This window comes from Motacilla alba, chromosome 3 (genome assembly GCF_015832195.1).
Source record: "Motacilla alba alba isolate MOTALB_02 chromosome 3, Motacilla_alba_V1.0_pri, whole genome shotgun sequence".
Lineage (NCBI taxonomy): Eukaryota > Metazoa > Chordata > Aves > Passeriformes > Motacillidae > Motacilla > Motacilla alba.
The window spans coordinates 23,667,035-23,686,065 of NC_052018.1; the positions used below are offsets into that span (position 1 = coordinate 23,667,035).

At 34.4% G+C, this 19,031-nt stretch overlaps 2 protein-coding genes across 6 annotated transcripts in view; one reads left to right on the forward strand and one right to left on the reverse strand.

The window, feature by feature from the left end:
* The window catches only part of MCPH1 (microcephalin 1), a 123,881-nt gene that overhangs the window by 43,343 nt on the left and 61,507 nt on the right, over window positions 1-19,031 (forward strand). The window lies entirely within an intron of this gene.
* The window catches only part of ANGPT2 (angiopoietin 2), a 45,277-nt gene continuing 26,897 nt past the window's right edge, over window positions 652-19,031 (reverse strand). The window contains exons 3-8 of one of the 2 annotated variants that reach the window (XM_038131620.1): window positions 18,726-18,958; window positions 16,340-16,467; window positions 10,032-10,133; window positions 9,335-9,501; window positions 6,049-6,179; window positions 652-4,685 (exon numbers count right to left, since the gene is read on the reverse strand). In XM_038131620.1, coding sequence (XP_037987548.1) covers window positions 4,525-4,685; window positions 6,049-6,179; window positions 9,335-9,501; window positions 10,032-10,133; window positions 16,340-16,467; window positions 18,726-18,958 — 922 coding nt within the window. In that variant the 3' untranslated portion in view covers window positions 652-4,524. The remainder of the gene's footprint in view (window positions 4,686-6,048; window positions 6,180-9,334; window positions 9,502-10,031; window positions 10,134-16,339; window positions 16,468-18,725; window positions 18,959-19,031) is intronic. The other variant, XM_038131619.1, reaches the window with a different exon arrangement.

Sequence of the window (19,031 nt, forward strand, 5' to 3'; positions counted from 1 at the left end):
CAGGTCAGGGACTCAGATTTTTTTTGGCCCAGGAATTACTTGGGCAATGGAAAATTACTGTGGTCTTCTAGAACTGCTAAGTGGGAAAAAATGAAGCATTTTTCCTGCCTCTAATAATCATTATCAAGTACTGAATTGGGAACTAGTGCACAGGTGGGTATGTGGGGGCATAATGTACCTGTGTAGACCTCAGTGCACTTGATGTGTTGTGATTGATTAAACAGGAATTTTATTTTGGTTTTAAAACAAGTAGAATTCTAGCTGGTTACTAATCAATCATTCCAATAATTTTCCCTCCACTAAAATTAGTGTCTGCAATTTATTTCTCAAAGTTTCATACCAGCTTTGAAGAAAGTTAATGGGGTATGAAATTTATTTTTACTGTAATTTTATCGACTGGTAAGGAATTCTGTTTAGCATTCTTTCTAAATCTATAACTTATGTAAATTTACATATCCAACATTAATATGTATTATTTATTATGTGTATTATTTATTTCATGATTGTAAGGTGTATGTTCTCAAATTTAGGGAAACTGTAGCCGTTATTCTCAAATAACCTTTAAAGAAATTAATTATCCATTATAATTTCATACTTTTTATAAAATTAGAAAGTAGGTTGTTTTATACAGCAAATACAGTAAGAATGGTAAAACTTAATGTGAAAAATAAATAAGAAGCATATTCTCTTTTTTTCCCCTTTTCTGTATTTCTATGAAAAAATCTACACTGAATTTCATATTAAGTTGTTTTGAGTTTTCTGTTTCTTTTCAGACTGCCTTGATTAATAACAAAGTATGCTATCAGTAACAATGTACGTAGCATTCTTTAGAAGTGATTCCTCTTGGAGTTTTTTGGGGGTTTTTTTGAGATTCCATTTAGAGGTTTTATTCCTGAAGCTGAAGTAAGGAGAATTTGAGAGATGGTGAGAATGTAAAATTAAGGGAGGTTAGGGTTGTGCTAAGAACCTGAATCACTTCTTTTTGCAATGTGCTGTTCTTGCAAAGGAATGAAGCTGGAGTCCAAGGCAATATTTCCTCTACCATTCCTTATTCAGTCACTCTAATTTCTTACTGTAACAGATACCTTATTTTTTTTTGAAGATGCGATTATTATTTGAGCATTAATTTATTCATGTGGTTTTATTTGCACATTTTTTTCCTTGTTTCTTTCCTGCTTCCTACAAAGTGCTTAGAGAAAATGGAAGTCCATTCTAGTTTCACATACTGTTTATTTGATTACAGGAAGGAATTAAAAGCAGGGGTTACCTTGCTGTTATGTTTTACTTGTTTGCACCAAGTCGAAAGCAGTTTTTGCAGCCTTCTGTTTCCTATTATTGCCTTCCCTCTGACATGTCCTCCTGTTGCTTCACTTTGGTGCTCAAGCCATGCAATCTTCTTTAGATGAAATGTCATTTAAAGACATAGCCTCTCCAAAATGTTACATTTATGTTGATAAATTGATCCCTTTTCCCCCAAAACGAAGTCTCTTTAAACAATTGATCCATTCAGTGTCCACATCAGTATTTTTGATCACTTTCCCACAACAGTCATCAGAAAGCCTCCAATTTTATGAACTTTTTTTCAACAAATCAAAACTAGCCATTGAATTATTTTAGTCATACAGGGTGTTCTTACTAAAATAAAGAAAGTTATTGTCAACCAGAAGTTAGCACTGCTTTTCTTTGCAGGGTGAGCATTCAGATGCCATCATGGTTTTTAAGAACATTTTGGAAGATTTTTGTTTGTTTGTTTTGTTGGCTTTTTTTCTCTTTCCTTTAATTATTGGTGTGGATATGCTTACCATCTCAAATATTGGGATTATTTTCTTTAGTTGTCTGATTAAATGTACCAACACAGGAAATGCAGTAATGTAGACTCAGCATTTCTATTAAATTTCATAGCATCATAGAGTATTTTAGATTAGCAGGGACCTCTGAAGGTTGTCTAGTTCAACACTGTGCTCCAAGGGACTTGTCCAATCCACCCTGCTGGTAACAAATGAATAAATGAAAAGGAAAATTCACTTTCCCCAATTCCAAACTGTATTTACTGCCTGTTGTCCCTGTCTCTTGTCTCATAGTAGAGCACCTCCAAGAAGGGTCTGGCTTTGTCCTCCCTATGCCCTCAATCAGGCACCATTAAGGTCTCCCCTTCCCTTTCACTGTTCCAGGCTGAAAAATGACAGCTCTTAAGGCTTCTCTTGGTATGCTGTGTGTTTGTTGGTATGTGTGGCCCCTCTACTAGTTAATGACTCTTCTAGACTTCTCTCTAAGACATTTCTTGAAAATTCGTGAAAGCAATTTTGGGAAGTATCTTTTCTTTAGTTTGGGATATGTATATCCTTACAAGTTTTCTATGAAAAACAATAGAATACTAAACAGTAAATTCAAATACATAGATATTATTTTATGGAACTCTTCAGACAGTGACAATTTACATTGTTTAGGTTTATATAAAATCAGATCATGAAGTAATATTAGAAATATTTTTTGTCTCTGCTACACTTAGTAATGATGACACATATTCAGTGAAGAAGAATGGTGGTGGAGTGAGTGGCGGGGTACTCTGACAGCAGCTTTAATGATTGTCAGTATAAAATGGAGAGATTTATTCAATCTTTATCAAAACTATTTACTATTTTCAAGATAGAAACATAGGATCATCAAGGTTGGGAGAGACCTACAGGATCACCCAGTCCAACCGTCCACACAGCACTTCCACTGTAACCTGTAAACAGCATCGCTCACCAGATCCAGATGCCTCTTGAGCGCCTCTAGGGATAGTGACTCCACAACCTCTCTGAGCAACCTGTTCCAATGCCTGACCACTGTAACACTGATTTTTTTTTTTTTTTTTCTAATATTGAATCTGAATTTGCCCTGTCTCATCTTAAGGCCATTTCTTCTGGGCTTGTCACTGCCAGCAGTGTAGAAGAGAGATCAGACCCCACCTCACTACAGCCTCCTTTCAGGTGATTGTAAGGAGTGATGAAGTTCCCCCTGAGCCTCCTCTTCTCCATCTAAACAACCCCAGATCCCTCACCCCTCCTTGTACAATATTTTTTCTAGGCCCTTCACAAGCCTTGTTGCCCTAACAACACCTTTTGTTAAGTTAACTTCTGGAAATATATCTGGGGTTTTTGTTTTGTTTTGGGTTAAGTTCTTGCATTGTAACTAATTCAGTCATCTGCTGAGATCAAAGTTTTACAAAAATATTAGGCAGAGAATAAGCACGAGAATTAAAAACTAAACATAATTTGGAGAAAAACCTCCACTAAATTATTGTGATGTATGAAGAAATATCTTCCCAATCTGATTTGCAATTTTAAAGCATATAGTAATAAAATGAAGGGCGAGGGGAGGAAAGGAAAGATCACCTAGTAGAGTAATTTATTCACATTGTGGTGTACATTGAGGGCCTACCTACAGAGAATTTTTAGGGAGAAGTCCTAACCTTACTGAAAAAAAAAACCATAGTGTGACCTTAGATAATTTTCATATTATTTTTCTTCCTGTTCTTAAAATGTAGTAATTTGTATCTTAAGTCATAAGCATAAATTTAATTGTATCAAAGAACATGCATATGTTTTTTCAGTTAGGTTATTTTTACAAAACATATAGTTATATTACATCACGAGGTGATACATGATTGTCACAGACAACTGGACATCTGATGTTAATGCCGTTGTCTTGGTTTACAAAGTACTGGTCAGTTATTTTACAGGTAAATGACAAGGGAAGAAAAAAAGTGCAATCTTCATTAAAATGTATAGGAATACATGCTATATTGTAATTCATAGGGATTTTTTGTAATTTAAAGACAGTGACTGAAACAGACTGATAAAAGGATGACTTTTGTAAATGGTATTTCCCAAGAATAAATGCAAACTATTAAATGCTATTTGTCCTCTGTTAAACACAGTCATACAGGCTACTGGAAAAAATTCTCAAATAAGTGTAAAAAGTTGTTTAGGAGACTATGGGGGAAAAGAATGTATTCCCTAACTATAGGATTGAGCTAATTACAGAAAAGTTGGGGTTTTTTTATGTACATACAGGGCACACATGACGCAAATGATAAATAGTTCTAGATCTAGCTAGAACTAAGCTAGAACTAGCTAAGTGTTTTATATTAATGTTTAAAGTTCAGTGGTGAGGTGAAATGCGTATTCCTAAAACTATTTTAGGTTTTTTTTCACAGTTCCAGTTATTTACTAACACATACATAACATAAATGATCAGTAAAACAGAGTCCTTAAGTTGTCTGATGGTTTCTTGGATGTTCTTTTTATTGAGTCATTTGGCCAAATCACTGTTATATCAGGTCAATGCTTTAGACATTGTGTCTGGTTGAATAATAATGAGCTTTAGCTGATCAAGGCGATTGCAGTTCAGGAACTGTACTGAACTGACCCCTTCAGAACACTAGTGCATGTTTCTGAGCTTGAAAAAATGAGACAAGTTGCTTGGTAAAATAAGTCTTTGAGGACTATACAATACGTAATTCACATAATGACAAAGCATTTAGAAATCTGCTGGTCGAATCATCATCGTTGTAGCTTTGAGAGAGTATCCCGAGCCCTTCCAGTAGTACCACTTGATCCCGTTAAACTTGTTGTTGTTCTGTCGTAATGGATAATACATTCCATTGAGGTTAGAAGGACCACATGCGTCAAACCACCATCCTGCAAGACAGAAGACAAACATCAGCAGAAGTAATTCTCAAAATAGTATTTAAGGTCACTTTGTTGTCTGGAAATGAGAAAGGAATCGAAACCCAGGGTTTTTTCTTATGATTTGGAAGTGTCCATATAAAATATGTGCCCCAAACTCAGGACAGAAATGCATTTGTGTATCAACTCCATATTCTTGAATCTTATGCAGTACATTGTATTTGAAAAGGGAAAGTGCTCAATCAATTTATTATCCACATCAAACATTTCTGACAGTCTGAAGCAGAACACAACTTAGTTCTGAAGCAGAACTATAATGATACTGAGTTGCCTTTGGTCTTATCTCCTTTTTAGTAAACTCCTGTTTTCGCAGATTTAAACTCCTTTCTTAATTCTTTCTAGAGGAATTATTCAGTTCTCTGGGCTGTTCAGTTCAAAACCTCCTGAAACTTTGTAAGAAGGAAAAGGAGAAAAAAACAGCCCAAATGTGCTTTGTATGTGTATAGTCCTGACTTTTTAGTGGGTCATAAGAAAAAATTATTTTTATTAATAAAGTAATATTTTTATATTTCTGTTATGGTGGCAATAGTGTGTGTGTTCTGTTTTGCAGGGCAGTATTCCAACTGTCCTTTTGGATAAACTGAAGCTGTCTTTTTTTCTTAGAGCTTGTGCTATAGGAAAATGAACAACTGCTTAAGAGATAACAAGAAGAGAAGCCAAATTTACAAAGCACTTGTTTACATTCAGAAATTGGAATTCTAGATGAACAAATTATATGGAATTACTTGTGTAGTTGAAGATAAAAATACCACCTAGAACTCAAATATAACTAGTGAACAATCATTAGAAAAATGTAGATATATCTGTGGTGTATCTTTACCACTTCCTAACTATATTGAAATTAGGAATTAAATTCTTGTACACTTCTGTGGCACTTGCAGCACACAGCAGCACTTGGGGGTTTTTCTTCTTGGGTAGTTAGGGAAAGAGCTTATGCCTAAAGAATCAGAAGCCATTTCACTGACAGCTGAATCTGTGAAAGTGTTTTGGTTTTTATTGCAAGGAGTTGTATTGTGATCTCTGAATGTACCTTATTCCTTGGAAGAGGAATCTGCTGTGTGTCTGATTAGTTCCACAATTAGAGACTTGCTTTTACCCCAACTTCGGGGAATTATCTTCCCCCCAGTTTTCACTTCTCTTGTTTTATTTTAACTAACTTTTGTCAAAATACTTCATCTAGAGTCACCATATAGTATTTCTGTGAGTTTTGAACTTTTTTAATAATCAAAATTTACTAAGTCAAAATTATTTATCTCGTAGACAACTTCAGTGCCAATAAAAATAGGAAGACTGAGAAACATAAAAACATTCATACCTCCTGTTAGCATTTGTGAACATTTGCAAATACATTTGTCATTGTCTGCATCCTTTGTGCTAAAATCATTTCCTGGTTGGCTTATACTACTTATTTTGCCCGCTGTCCCAGTAAGTCCTTTAAGGTAAATCCTGTAGAAGTGAAAAATGGAAAAACAATTATTACATGGAAGTTGATGGAAGATGTCTGCAAAATAATAATGGAATAATTTGCAATAAATATCCGGTTCAAATAGTTTAATTCTCTTCTGGCCAATGTGCTGCTGTAAGCTGTTTTTCAGTACAATGTTTTCATGTGAACAGAAACAGTCAGCACAATATTCTAATGAACATGTGTTTGTTCATGTCATATTAGAAGAAAAAGAGAGCAAGTAGGCAGTAACTTCTAGGATTTTTCATGCAGATCATGTATTTATTAATGCTGAAAGTGCATTGTTGTACTTCAATGCAACAGTACATGCAATTATTTTTATTACACTCAACTATTTTTATTAAACTCACTTATTTGGTTTAAACCAAAACTTTTTTGATTCCTATTTTGCTGTTAGTACAACACAGCAATTTAATATTACAACCCCATATATATGAGATGACAGCCTTACTAGGAGTACTAGTTCTGAACTAGTAAATGATATTTTAGAAGTTTCTCAATATTTACCTTTCTATTGTCCTAGTTACTTATCCTTTTCACATCATTCATAAATTTTAGTGTTAGCACATCACAGTTTGCTTCACTCATTCAGTTTGCTTCAATTCCCTGGCAAGGTAAGCTTTCAGTGAGGCTGCTGCTATAGGGATCTGCTTGCATGAGTGCCAATGCAATCTCAGTGGGGACAGACACAGGGCACTGAACTGGGCAGGACAATTACCCAGCTGTTCCTGTGTTACCTTGAATTGGAGGGACTTCAACCCTCAGCTCCCACAGTATCTTTCTGGTGATTGCATTTCTGTATCAAATAGCTCATGCTTCTCAGAGGTATTCTATTTGTTTAAAGAGGAGATCTGATTGTCTGAGGAGAATTAACTTGTCCCCCAATCAGTCTTCATCTTGCATGTAATTCTCTGCTTATGATAGAATTTGTCTTTGGTAGTTTAACAGATTATTTTAACCCATTTTATATTCCCTATATTTCAATATAATTAATTAATTAATTTTTATTCATTTCACTTTCAAAGGATTAGTTCATTACAGGTTTTCTTTAAAATATCTTTTTAAAAATTACTGGTTTTTCTTAAGATGAGTTCAAAATTATGTAAGCCAATTTCTAACATAAATTGTATTGAAGATTCCAAGTATAAGGTATGAGCCTAGGCTGGATCTTCAAATATCATCTGTAGTCTAATATAGGCATAGTGTTATTTATTGATCATTGATAATAAATGTTTAAAGGTACAGTTTAGTATAAGAGAAGATGAGAGGCAATGGACGGAGATTGAAATGAGATGTTTTGACTGCATATCAGAAAAGCTTTCTACCATGAGGAAAGACAAGTAGGTTGTAACCTTGGGAGGTTATCAAGACCCAAATGAAAAACCCTGAGCAACCTGGTTTGACTTCATAGTTTTGAGATCAGGAAGTTTGATTCAAACAAAGTCTATTCTGATCTCAGTTTAATATGAAGAAATTTCCGTTTTATGGCCCAACTCATAATCTTTCCAGCATTCAGAATGTATTAATCTTTTTAATGTAATGGATCACAGAATCAAAGAAGCATTTGAGTTGGAAGGGACCTTAAAGATCATCTAGATCCAACCCCTTTGCCATGGGCTGGGACACCTTCCACTTGATCGGGTTGCTTAAAGCCCCATTCAGCCTGGCCTTGAACACTGCCAGGGATGGGCCGTGGAAGATGTTCTTAACTGAATTTTTTCTTTGGATTTTTTTCTTTTTTGTAATGTTAAATATATTATTTAAACCACTCAGTTTTATGATGAATTCCTTGATTGGTTGCCTATTGTAATAAAATTGCTTTTACCATCTTAGTTTTCAGTGATTATCTTTTAATACTGTAAATGGACAAGGGTAATCACCCATTTTGCAAAAGTTGCTTTTCTAAGTATTTTAAAGCATTGCTTTCAAAAAGTCTCTGCTGTAGATTCTGACTGTTTCCAGATGAAAAAATATTTGCTTTGGAGTTGAGACAACTAAAGACTACCAAGGCATTAAGATCTAGTATTTTGTGGGGGGCAGATGTTGGTAGTTTTGAATTGCTTTGTTTGCATATAAGACCTGAATTGAAATAACAGCATCAGGTCTCTCAGGTGTCAGGTTGACTTTATTTACAACAATTTGTTGCTAGAGATCTTGGAGAGAATCATCTAAATGTAGACCATTTTTCTGTCCAGTCACTCAAAGCTCCATGAATCTGCAAGATTCTTACAAAGAAACATTTCATGGACCATGTAGTAGGAAAGCATCTGTTATACTGTGAAGTGTTTAGTTTGTCTATAATAAATCAAACTATTTATTGCTTTACAGAGAGCCTGGTGAATGAACTATGAAATGCCCATATATTTCAGCTGTGGCTGGTACTGTTTCAAAATGTGTAATACTATGATACTATTTAAGTATATGATAATACTTATGATAATATTTCTATAAAATATTTATTTTAAATTTGTATTATTTATTATTTTAACCAAGAATTTAGAAGAAATTGTGAACCTTTACATTTTACAGGATTAGAGCATAAATAATAGGTCCATTAAAATTTGGTCTTTAAATTGACAAGTTGGTGGTGGGTGAAATACACATTTCCTCCATTTTCACAGGCAGGAGAGTTATTGAGAATCTTAGCCAGTGGCTCATGGAAGGATAAGGCCACCTCACTTCAGTGTACTCTTTATGACAACAGAACAGTTCCTAGAAGCCACTGACAAGGAAAATCCTTGCAGTATGATTCATCTTAGTCATCCACCTTCCAGAAATGCATTTATTGCAGGGAATCAGGATTTGACAGCAACTGCAGACAGATTCCTGTTGTCCTAATGACTGTGCACTCTTACCCACTATATTGGCACATGTATCCTGTCTTATTCCATATGATTTTGTTATCTTTGTGTTTTGTGTGTTATACTCACTCAGGATGCACTAGTAAAATACGCTTTTTCTCCTCTGGAAAAAGAAATTATTGTTTTAGGCAAGAAATGAAAAATGGAGAAAACACTACTTTCTGAGTGAACTGGAAAATAGTCATGATTTGTATGAAATAAGGCCGTGCATCTACACAGTTTAGAAAGATTACTATCAGAACATTTTTTTAATTAGATTTGATTTTACTGCTTACCTGTATTTTTGTTCTTCACTTGCTAGAGAGAAGTGGTCATATAATGAATATGCCTCATTTCCTTCCCAGTCTTTCAGTTGTATTTTAAGAACATAACGCTTCTGATTAGTCAGTTGAGAAACAAACTCATTTCCCAGCCAGTACTCCCCAGCAGGATCACCAAATCCCTGTAATTCAAGTTGTATATTTAAATAGTTTTGTTTGGGTGGGTTTTTTTTTTCCTTTGAGTTTGAAAAGATCACTTTATGAGGTTTTAAGTTGAATAGTTTTCAGCCTGTCAACTAAGAATTTTACTGTGTCCACAGGGATTATTGACCTGTAATGTTTCAAAAAGTTGATTTCAGCAAGGACAAGCTCAGGAATCTGAAACAGTGAATCAATACTACTTAGTAGATTTGGAGCAGTTCCTACTGTCGCCACTAGAAACACAAATATAAACAATTCAAAAAATGTAGACATACGATGGAACAGTTGATTAAAAAAAAGTAAGGTTTCTCTTTAAAAACAAACATCGCACTTGCAAGTCTGCTTAGGCAAACAACTTACACTATTCTGACATTTTCAAAATGAGCATCTGAGGACAAAGAGTACTTTTAAGGTTGCTTACATTCTAAGGATGCTATTAATATAAATTTAGCATATTATATTTCAGATAATAATAACAGCTGATATTAAGGCTGCAGAGAACATTGTTTACCATCTTGTACTCCTTCCACGTCCGGTGGAAGTCCACACTGCCATCTTCTCGCTTCTGAATAACTGTCCAACCTCCTCCACCAGTTTCCATGTCACAGTAGGCCTACCAAAGTAAGCATGTAACAGACTAAGTGCATGCAGTCACAGCAAAACAAAACTAGAAATCATGTCATTTGCATCATTCTATATAGTGGCAAGTCATGTGCAAAATATGAGTTCTCCTAAAAGTGCAAGTTTTCACAGCTTTCATACAAATCAGTCGTGGTTGTCCACAAATAAATGTGATTCCTCAGTATATATCACACTTAACAGAATACCTTAACAAATGACACCTTTCACTTCTCCATCTTTTTTGTGAGAAATCCATTCAAATTTCCCATGACTTGTCAGAGCATAGATACTGTTAAGTTCAGGCAATGAAGAAACTGAAATATATTTTTATTATCACAGTCATTGTTCAGAGCCTTTGCAAATGGTCTGACCCCAAAGTTAAATCTAAGTGTATTATCTGAAAGTTGTATCTTATAGCCATGTTCTTATACAGGCTGCAGTGAACATCTTCTATGCCTGAACAAAAAGGAACAATATGATGTTCCGAAACATTCATACATCACCTTTGAATTTACCAAATTATTGCTAAAAATTTGAAAGAACTGACATGTAATAAGCAGTTCACTGAATTCAGTTTTTGAATACCCAATAAGTGCATCCCTGGCACAGTAAAATTCAAGTTTGTAGGTGACTTGTTCAATCAGTCTCCCAGATTAAATCACTTCAGCACCAGAGGTGAAAGGTATTACTGAAAGTGCCAATATACTGCAGAGATGCTGATGGGGAAAAAAGTATTTTGAAAATTAATTGGAATTTTGGAGTGACATTTGGGAGAAGTAAGGTATAAATTAACAATAAAATTTTGTGAATATAAGAATATCTAGTACAATTTTTCATGAGAAAGGATTTCAAATTGTTGCATCTAATTCTGCTTTTCCAAAACTAACAGAACTTATAACTAGATGTGTGAAGTCAGTGGAGCTAAGCTGGTGTAAGACAGTACAATGAAAGTCAAACTGAAGTCAGTATCTCTTTAAATTGCATGTTAGTACTTATAATATCTTCAAGAAATAGATTGAATTTCTTGTACAAGAATTCTGTTTGGAGAATTCTCGGTTAATGTTTTCTCATTTGGAAGTTTAATTTTTTTGACCACTTTCTGCCAAGATATTGAAGTTCAAAGCCTTCTTCAGAATCACTTCACATCTTTGAAAATTTTTGAATTCTAGTTTGAGTACTGAACTACATTAACTTCTAATCTGTATTCTAGATCTTTCATCCAATAAGTGAAGTTGTGTCTTCCCATTTATAGTAGTAGAGGCGAGACCTGACTTCTTCACTTCTATAGGATATTTCATCTGTAATTAAATAAATAATTAAAAAAAAAACTAGGCAAGTATGTCATTATTAATTTGGATGTTTCCTTGTTTAACAGTAGTCTTACTCTCTCAGTAGTCTTAATTCTTGCCCAACTGCTGCTTTTCACAATATGCCTGTAATTGCCCCAAATCATGACTGGGTGGGACTAAAGCTGTAATGTCTTTTTCATCCTCTTCTGTAGGAGACTGTCTTATCAGGGTTAGCAGTTAGCAGATTTGAACTCTTTGAACTGTTAGACATCCTGAAAAAGACTTCATTGAAAAAGTATGACTGCAGTGAAGCCAGTTTCCTTCTGTGCTGTGGTGAAGTGTGTCATTTTGGGAAGTAAAGTGTACTCTTTACTAAGTTTTCAATATCATTCACTCTTTTAGGGTATGTGTATTGTACGTATGTTATATACTCACATCTATATATTTATATAGATCAGAGCATTTACAGTTCAAGCAGTGTCATATATACTGTTGAAAGGCATCAGACCTTTGAAAGGAAAAAAATCCTTACAGCTGAAATATCAAATATATTAGTGTTTCAAGAGGCTGTTGCACGTTGGAAATCCAAAGCAGATACTGTACTATAAGTTTGCAGTAGACTCTGGTCAACGTCAGAAAATCACAAGACATTCAGTTGGAGATTTTTTTGGAAGATAAAATAAATAAGGAAAAAGATTTGATAAGTTGGATAAAAGTTAGATACCTTTTAAAGTATGTATTGTGAATGGAATTTAATTGAAACCTCAATTTGTACTGATGTATGCAATTCCTTACACCTCAAAGCCTGTTTTTTGTTTGGCTTTACTGACATCTGTATTTAATGACTGGTAAAAATGTGATGATAGTGTATAAATTAATTTAGTTAAAATAAAAATTCCCTTCAAAGGAAAGGCTGAAGATAAGGTATTGTAAGAGAAGATAAATCTGGTTTAGAAGGCTAACTCATGATGTGTAATGTATATGTGAAAACTAATTTCCGCAGAGGGCTATGAAGAAGGATACTAGGAAATGGCTAAAGCAGATGCAAATACTTTTTTTAAGCATCAATACAAGTTAAAAAGCTCATTTAACTATGATCAAATATCACTGGTTGTAGATGAAGTTGTTGACTCTGAAGCTTTACCCCACTTAAAAGAACAGTATAAGCAACCAGACGGACAATAGGACTGTTTCACTCTTCTCTGAAATATATAGTGGGAGGCCATGTATTAATTTATTTGAGCTGTGGGTTCAGTCTGATATTGCTATTGTAGTTGTTAATTGACAGTTTTGAATGTTATGTGCAATTTCCTTTATGCCTGTTGTATAAACTTCAATTTAGTTGGAATTAATACTCTGAAAAAATCAATGCCTTTAAATAGTACTTTATTTTGTTCTAATGAGATTAAAATATAAAAATATAAAATATAAAATATAAATAGCAAATGACTGTGAATGTCTATCATAATATATTCCTGTTACAGTTAGTATCCATTTTTTAAGTGAGTGGTAAGACAACTAGCTTTAATAGACACTATAGATTCTTTGAGATAAATGCTGGGGTACTGCAAATTAGTTCCCAAAGGAAAAAGCAACTCACTAGAAACTGAAAAACATAATGAGAAATTGAAGAGATGACCATAAAAACCTCATGTGGATTTTTCTTACCAGTAACAATTTTTAGAAGTTTACATAAATTTGGGAGTATAATTTTTCCACACAAAAAAAAAATTCATGTCAATCAACTCTAAGTCTTTCTCTTAACACCATTACTAGAAGAGAACTCTTCTGACCTTTCAACCTATTCTAGGTTTTATATTCAAAAGAAAGAGATGTAACATTTCATAAAACTAATAAAAATAGATACCAAGATTAGGCAGGCAGCAGGAGTCTTCAAACAGATGCCAAAAAGAATAAAGAGATTAGCCTCTCAAGTTACAACAAATTGGAACAGGGAGTATTGGATGTATCTTGTGAAGTGCTTCAGTACTTACAGTTCTAGCAGCTGTAGCACTGTAAGAGGGTATTTGGGGTATAAGTGTTTTCAGACCTGCTTTGTGAATGGTGAGGCTCAGGCTTAGTTAACAGGATAAAGAGCCACTGCAGTTTTTAAAGCAAAGCAAGTGCAGTCGCCACATCTTTGCAGTGACTCTTTGCATCACTTTCGGCTGTTGTCTGAACACTTTGGAGTCATTGTGTCAATGATTTTTGTATTCTGCTATCTCTATCTCCTAGAGATGTGACTAGATAAGAACTACAGTCTAATTGGTTCATGAGGTTGCTGTAAGCATAAAACTATTGACTTTTCATAGTTTTGCCTCTGCCATTTTTGCTCGTGTCAGCAGTCTTTTACTGTTTTCCTCGGTGTTTTTAAAAGGAATTAGCTTTTGTCCTGTTGCAGAACAGGAAAGTTTGAAAATATTAATGGAATTAAATAATTGTTTTCCTCTCACTGGTCGTATGCAATTCTTTAGTTTTGGATTATGATGGGAGACAAATTAGTAATGTGAGATCAGTTACAGATTACACAGAAGTTGTTTATATGCCTGTTGGGTCAGAAGGTGTTACAAGAGGAAAAGACAAAAACATAAACAGCAGTGCAGCACTTTTGGCAAGTAAAAAAGGTCACTCTGTTTCCTGGTCTGAGTAGCTATCCACATCATAAACAGTTGAAAATGGTGTAACATGTTGATTGTCCCTAACCTTCACTTCCCTTGACAACTCCTCTTATGTATTTATATTTGTATAAAAAAATCAGCATCAGGTTAAAACTTTTTAGTCTCTTATTTTCAGTGTCATGGGGTAAGTAAAACCTTACCTGTCTTTTTCTATCTGAAATGGACAGAATAAGATTTTAATTCTTTAATATTATTAAATTACTGATTTAATACTAAGTGAAATTATTACATTTTAACTACTTTTTTTTTAACATAGTAAATTACCAAAAAGGATATTTGCATTAAGCATTTAAAACCTCCATATTCTAATGTAAAGCATTTAATATTTTATAGTCTAGGAAATTTGTACTTTTGAAAATACAAAGTGTTAAAGTTTATGACAAATGTTTATTCTGTAATATGTCATGTATTTGTGTCAGTTTTTAGAAACTATGCATGCTCTGTATACTATATTTGACTGTAAAATTAAAACCCAAGATAAAAGCTTGAGACAAGTCACAGTAAGAGATCCAAGGAATGTAATTCCTGAGTTGTCTAACAAAGACTGCTGCATTCCATTACTTTGGAGATGCAGTAGTTTTCATCTCCTTTAGCTCTTAAAAATTGTGGTTGTAGATACCTATGCTATTTAAATGCCATTCAGCTCCATTTACAATAAAACATTTCATTGCATCTTATGTAACTCATTTTCTTGTGAAATTGATGTATTTAGACTAGATTATTCCGAAGGAAAGCCAGCTTCTTCTTCTGTTTTTTGTGGGGTTTTTTTCCCAGAGAAGCAGATTGCAAATAATTTCTCTGGATTATATCTACAAAAAATTACAGGTTTTATCTATTGTATTTTATAGATCTTACCCAAACAAATTCCTTATTTCCTTTAGCTGTGAGCTTCGTAAGTGTAAAGATCACAGTCTGGCTTGGGCAAAATGAAGTTCTGGCACTCCAAAGTCTAGTCACCGGTGAACTTCATTTCTAAACCTTTGCTTGGGAAAAAAAAATGCTTTCTCTGTCAGAGCTTTACCAATTCCTTTTCCACATTGCACCTCTTTTTCCACTGCTTTTTTACATTTTCTGTTAATTTTTCTAATGCAAAAAAGTAGAGCCTTAGGAATTCTGTAAAATATTTAAATTTTTGTGTAAAGGAAATATCTACAGTAGAAATTAGAAAATAAAAACATAATAAAATTATTTTGGGTTTGTCTAAGAAATATATTAAGCATTTTTTAATATTCATATGTCCCTTAGCCTCCTCAGCCTGCTGTGCCTTTATCATGGGAGCCCCACTCCTCCAAGTACTTGCTCCAGGTTTTTGGTTCTTTATCCTCACAATCCACTTGCGACTTTTTTCCCTTTAGGATTCTATTGATTGTTTCAACTAAATTATACTCTCTGAAGCTTTATCATTTTATTTACTTCAGTAGGTGGAGCATCTCTGTCAGGTATCCAATGTATCATCCAATGAGTGCCATTTTTAGCTCAAGGTCTTCTCTACAGAGGTATAGCATACTGCTTTAACTTAAACTGACATTGAAGTTCATTTCAGTTAAACACATAGGGGAAAAAATATCCATAGAGGAATTTAAACTGATCTAGTGAAGCCCCTGCAAACTCACCTTTTATATTAATCAGTAGTAGTATTTTCCAGGGCAGTATTTCCCAGAAAAGACCTCTCTGTTAGACAGTGTCTAATTGTTAATCTAATTGTTACACAAATGTTCTTAAAACTCTGTGAGACAAAGAACTGAAACACATACATGAGTCCAGTACTACGAGATTGCTTTCCTGAGTATAAATCCATGAGTAATCTTTCATGCCCCAGGCTTTACCTCCTTTTGCCACCTGAAGACCCTTGGGCATATGAAGGAACTAAGAACTCAAAGGAGACAGGAGTCTGCTGATCATGCAGAGCAACTCTGTTGGAGTTACAGATTTTATAAAGAAATTACACTACCTTATTGATTTAATTAAATTAATTATGTGGAGAAAAGAATGAAATTCTTGCATGATGAAGCACACAACAAAATGGTATTCATTTCAACTGAGCCAAGATTTCACCTGAAGGACTTTTTTCTTCCTGTGAGATACTTGGATCTAGGAGTGATTAAAAGCTTATAAAAAAACTTGGTAAGTAGTAAACTTCACTATTAACTAGCCTTTAAAATAGCATATTTGCTAGATCAAATAACATGTAACATGCAGTACAGCTAGGTAGCTCTTTATAGTCGTCCTACCTTCTTCTCTTGTGCAGTGTTTGAAACTGTTAAAGTGTAGATTCCACTTGTTGTCAGTCCAGATTTGAAAGCTTCAGCACAGTCTTTGAAGCTGATTTGCTCCTCTTTGGCTATGAATTTGTTCTTAGCTATTAAAAATACAATAGAAATTGAAGACATTAAGAGGAGATGAATGAAAGTTACAAAGAATCAATTTATGGTGTAATTGGCTTAAAGAAGTTCCAAAAAAGATGTCTGGTCCTGAAAGAAATGACAGATCAAGGTACTTATTATGTGTGATGTTACTTTGTATTATTTAAAGACATTATGCTGATAGGACTGTGGTTGTTTGATAGGTTGAAAAGTGCCAACACTTACTATTATGTTGAATGAGAAAACTCAGGATATTGCATCTCATTCAGTTGAACAGTTTTTGCTTCCAGTCATTGCCCTGGCTGGACTCCTATATGCATTACAACCTAGGCATGCATTAACTACTATTGTATACATACCTAAGTAGCAAATGATTAGGTTAATGATGAGTTTTGGCCAGTACTCTTATATTATGAAATGAGTTATGAAACCTTTTATAATGCAACAGACTGTGAAACTACCCTTAAGAGGTTTTAAGCTTTTTTTTTTGCCCCTGTGCTGAGCAGGAACAATTTTGTAGGTACCAAGCTGAAGCTTGATAGGTCAGCCCAACTCACTAAAGATACGTACCTTCTGGAATTCATTTGTGTAAAAAATACATTTTCTTATGTCCAAGCCTTCTTATTCAACAGAACAATCTAAGGTTCATCTTTTTGTTCAGTCCTTTATTAACTATGGAGGTTGGAATTTCCTGGCATTTCGCCTGCTGACTGATATTTCATATTTGACCCTTCTCGGGTTGGTTCTGTGTATTTTCCCTTTTAATTTAATCTAACAATCACAGTCAGTTACTACAAAGGTTTAGGTGCCATATAAATATGTGCTTATATTACAGTTGCTTATTATGTTCTCTTTGGCTTGCTTATTCATTATTTACCTGTTTAAGTGCTTTGCCTTAAATAGAAAAATAACACATTCAGTGTTTTAATTGCTTTTCCACACTCTATTGTTTGCATACTGTCTTAGAAGCTTTCCCTGCTAATTTTGTCTTTTTGGCAAACACTCATTATTTTTTCCACTCTGGGTTTAATGGTGCTGTAGCCAACATGACTTTGACTTGTTTACTTATTTGTGCACTAGCATAGCAGATAACATCAGCAGGAACATGTACAGCCTTGGTATTTAAGGGAATAGCGTCAGTTATGAAGACAAAAAAACTTGGAATTTACTTTGTTTAGAAACACCTACAACCTATGTTATGACAATAACATATAGGACAATACCAAAAGTGAGGAGTTCCAAACACCCTTTTCCTTTTCTGTGATCCACCATACAGTAATGTATCATAGACCCCTTCTAATGTCTTTTAAATTCTAATGACAACTTTTAACATTTTTTCCCATTTTTCCCAGTATTTCATTTTAAATCCTTTCTTTAGGGGTTCTGTATGCTTCTGTATTTTCAGCCCTGAGAACTTTACAGTCAACTGTGCCAGATTCTACAGACTTTTAGAACACTTTCTTAATCTATCCAAGTTCCATATCAGACATGAAATTCAAGGCAGGGAATGTTTAAATCCTGTGTAGTCATAACTTTTAGTTTATGGTTTGTGTGGGCTTTTTATGGCACATGTGAATCTGCATAAATCTGAAAGCTATTCTTGGTGACTATGATCTGTTGCAGTGTTGTCAGGCATTTAGGGGTAAGATTATTGCCTATAAGGTTTGCTAGGCTTAGGGATTTTTAGGATGAACAAGGATACCTTGGTGAAAAACTTGTGGGAGTACCTGCTGCCCAGGCCCGGTGCTTTCTGGTTTTGGGGGCTAAAAACAATGCCTGTGCTTATTCCTTTGCCTTTGGTAGCTGCTATAATTCATCCTTTCTTTGATAAACTCCGTGTGCATAAAGCACTGAGAGGTGGCAGAAACAATCTCTGTGAGCCAGGAAGAAAAGTTGCAGACCTACAATATGCAGTCTCACCTAGATATCTGGTCAAGAAAGTGTATACTGCCACATATGTGAATGCCGTATGAGATGAATAATACTTGGCTTCTCTGTATTTTCTTGAGCCACTGGAGCATTGGTTAAGATAAATAAACCAGAGAAGATAAACAAAATGTTGAAAAGAAATCACAACAATGTCGTGGTTTCTTCCACCTCCTAAAAAGTAGATTAATTAACTCAGATGCAACATTTAAGGAAAAAATACAGACTTTATGAGAAGCAGAAGTGTGTCAGAACTAGTTGTAAGACTATAGGTACCAGTGTACACAAATTAGGAAATAGCAGAAATGATATGTCTGCTTTGACTTACAGTTTGGTGTCGATATCATAGTAAGCAAGCTATGAACCGTCTCCATCAGATCATGTTGCTGTTTTTGCAGAACTGAGTTGTTTACTGTAGCTGTAACTAACTGTTTTTCTAGTTCTTCTATAATAGAATTCTGTCTGGCTACTAGGACTTGAAGCTGATCTTTTTCATCTTTTATTGACTTCAGCTGAAGCATGTGCTTGTCTTCCATCTCAAGAACTCTTTTTTCTAAAAAGCTAAATAAAAGATTACAATTAGGCTCTCCAGAAACACTTTTGAGCTGATGTCAAGAGAATCAAGCATGTTGTA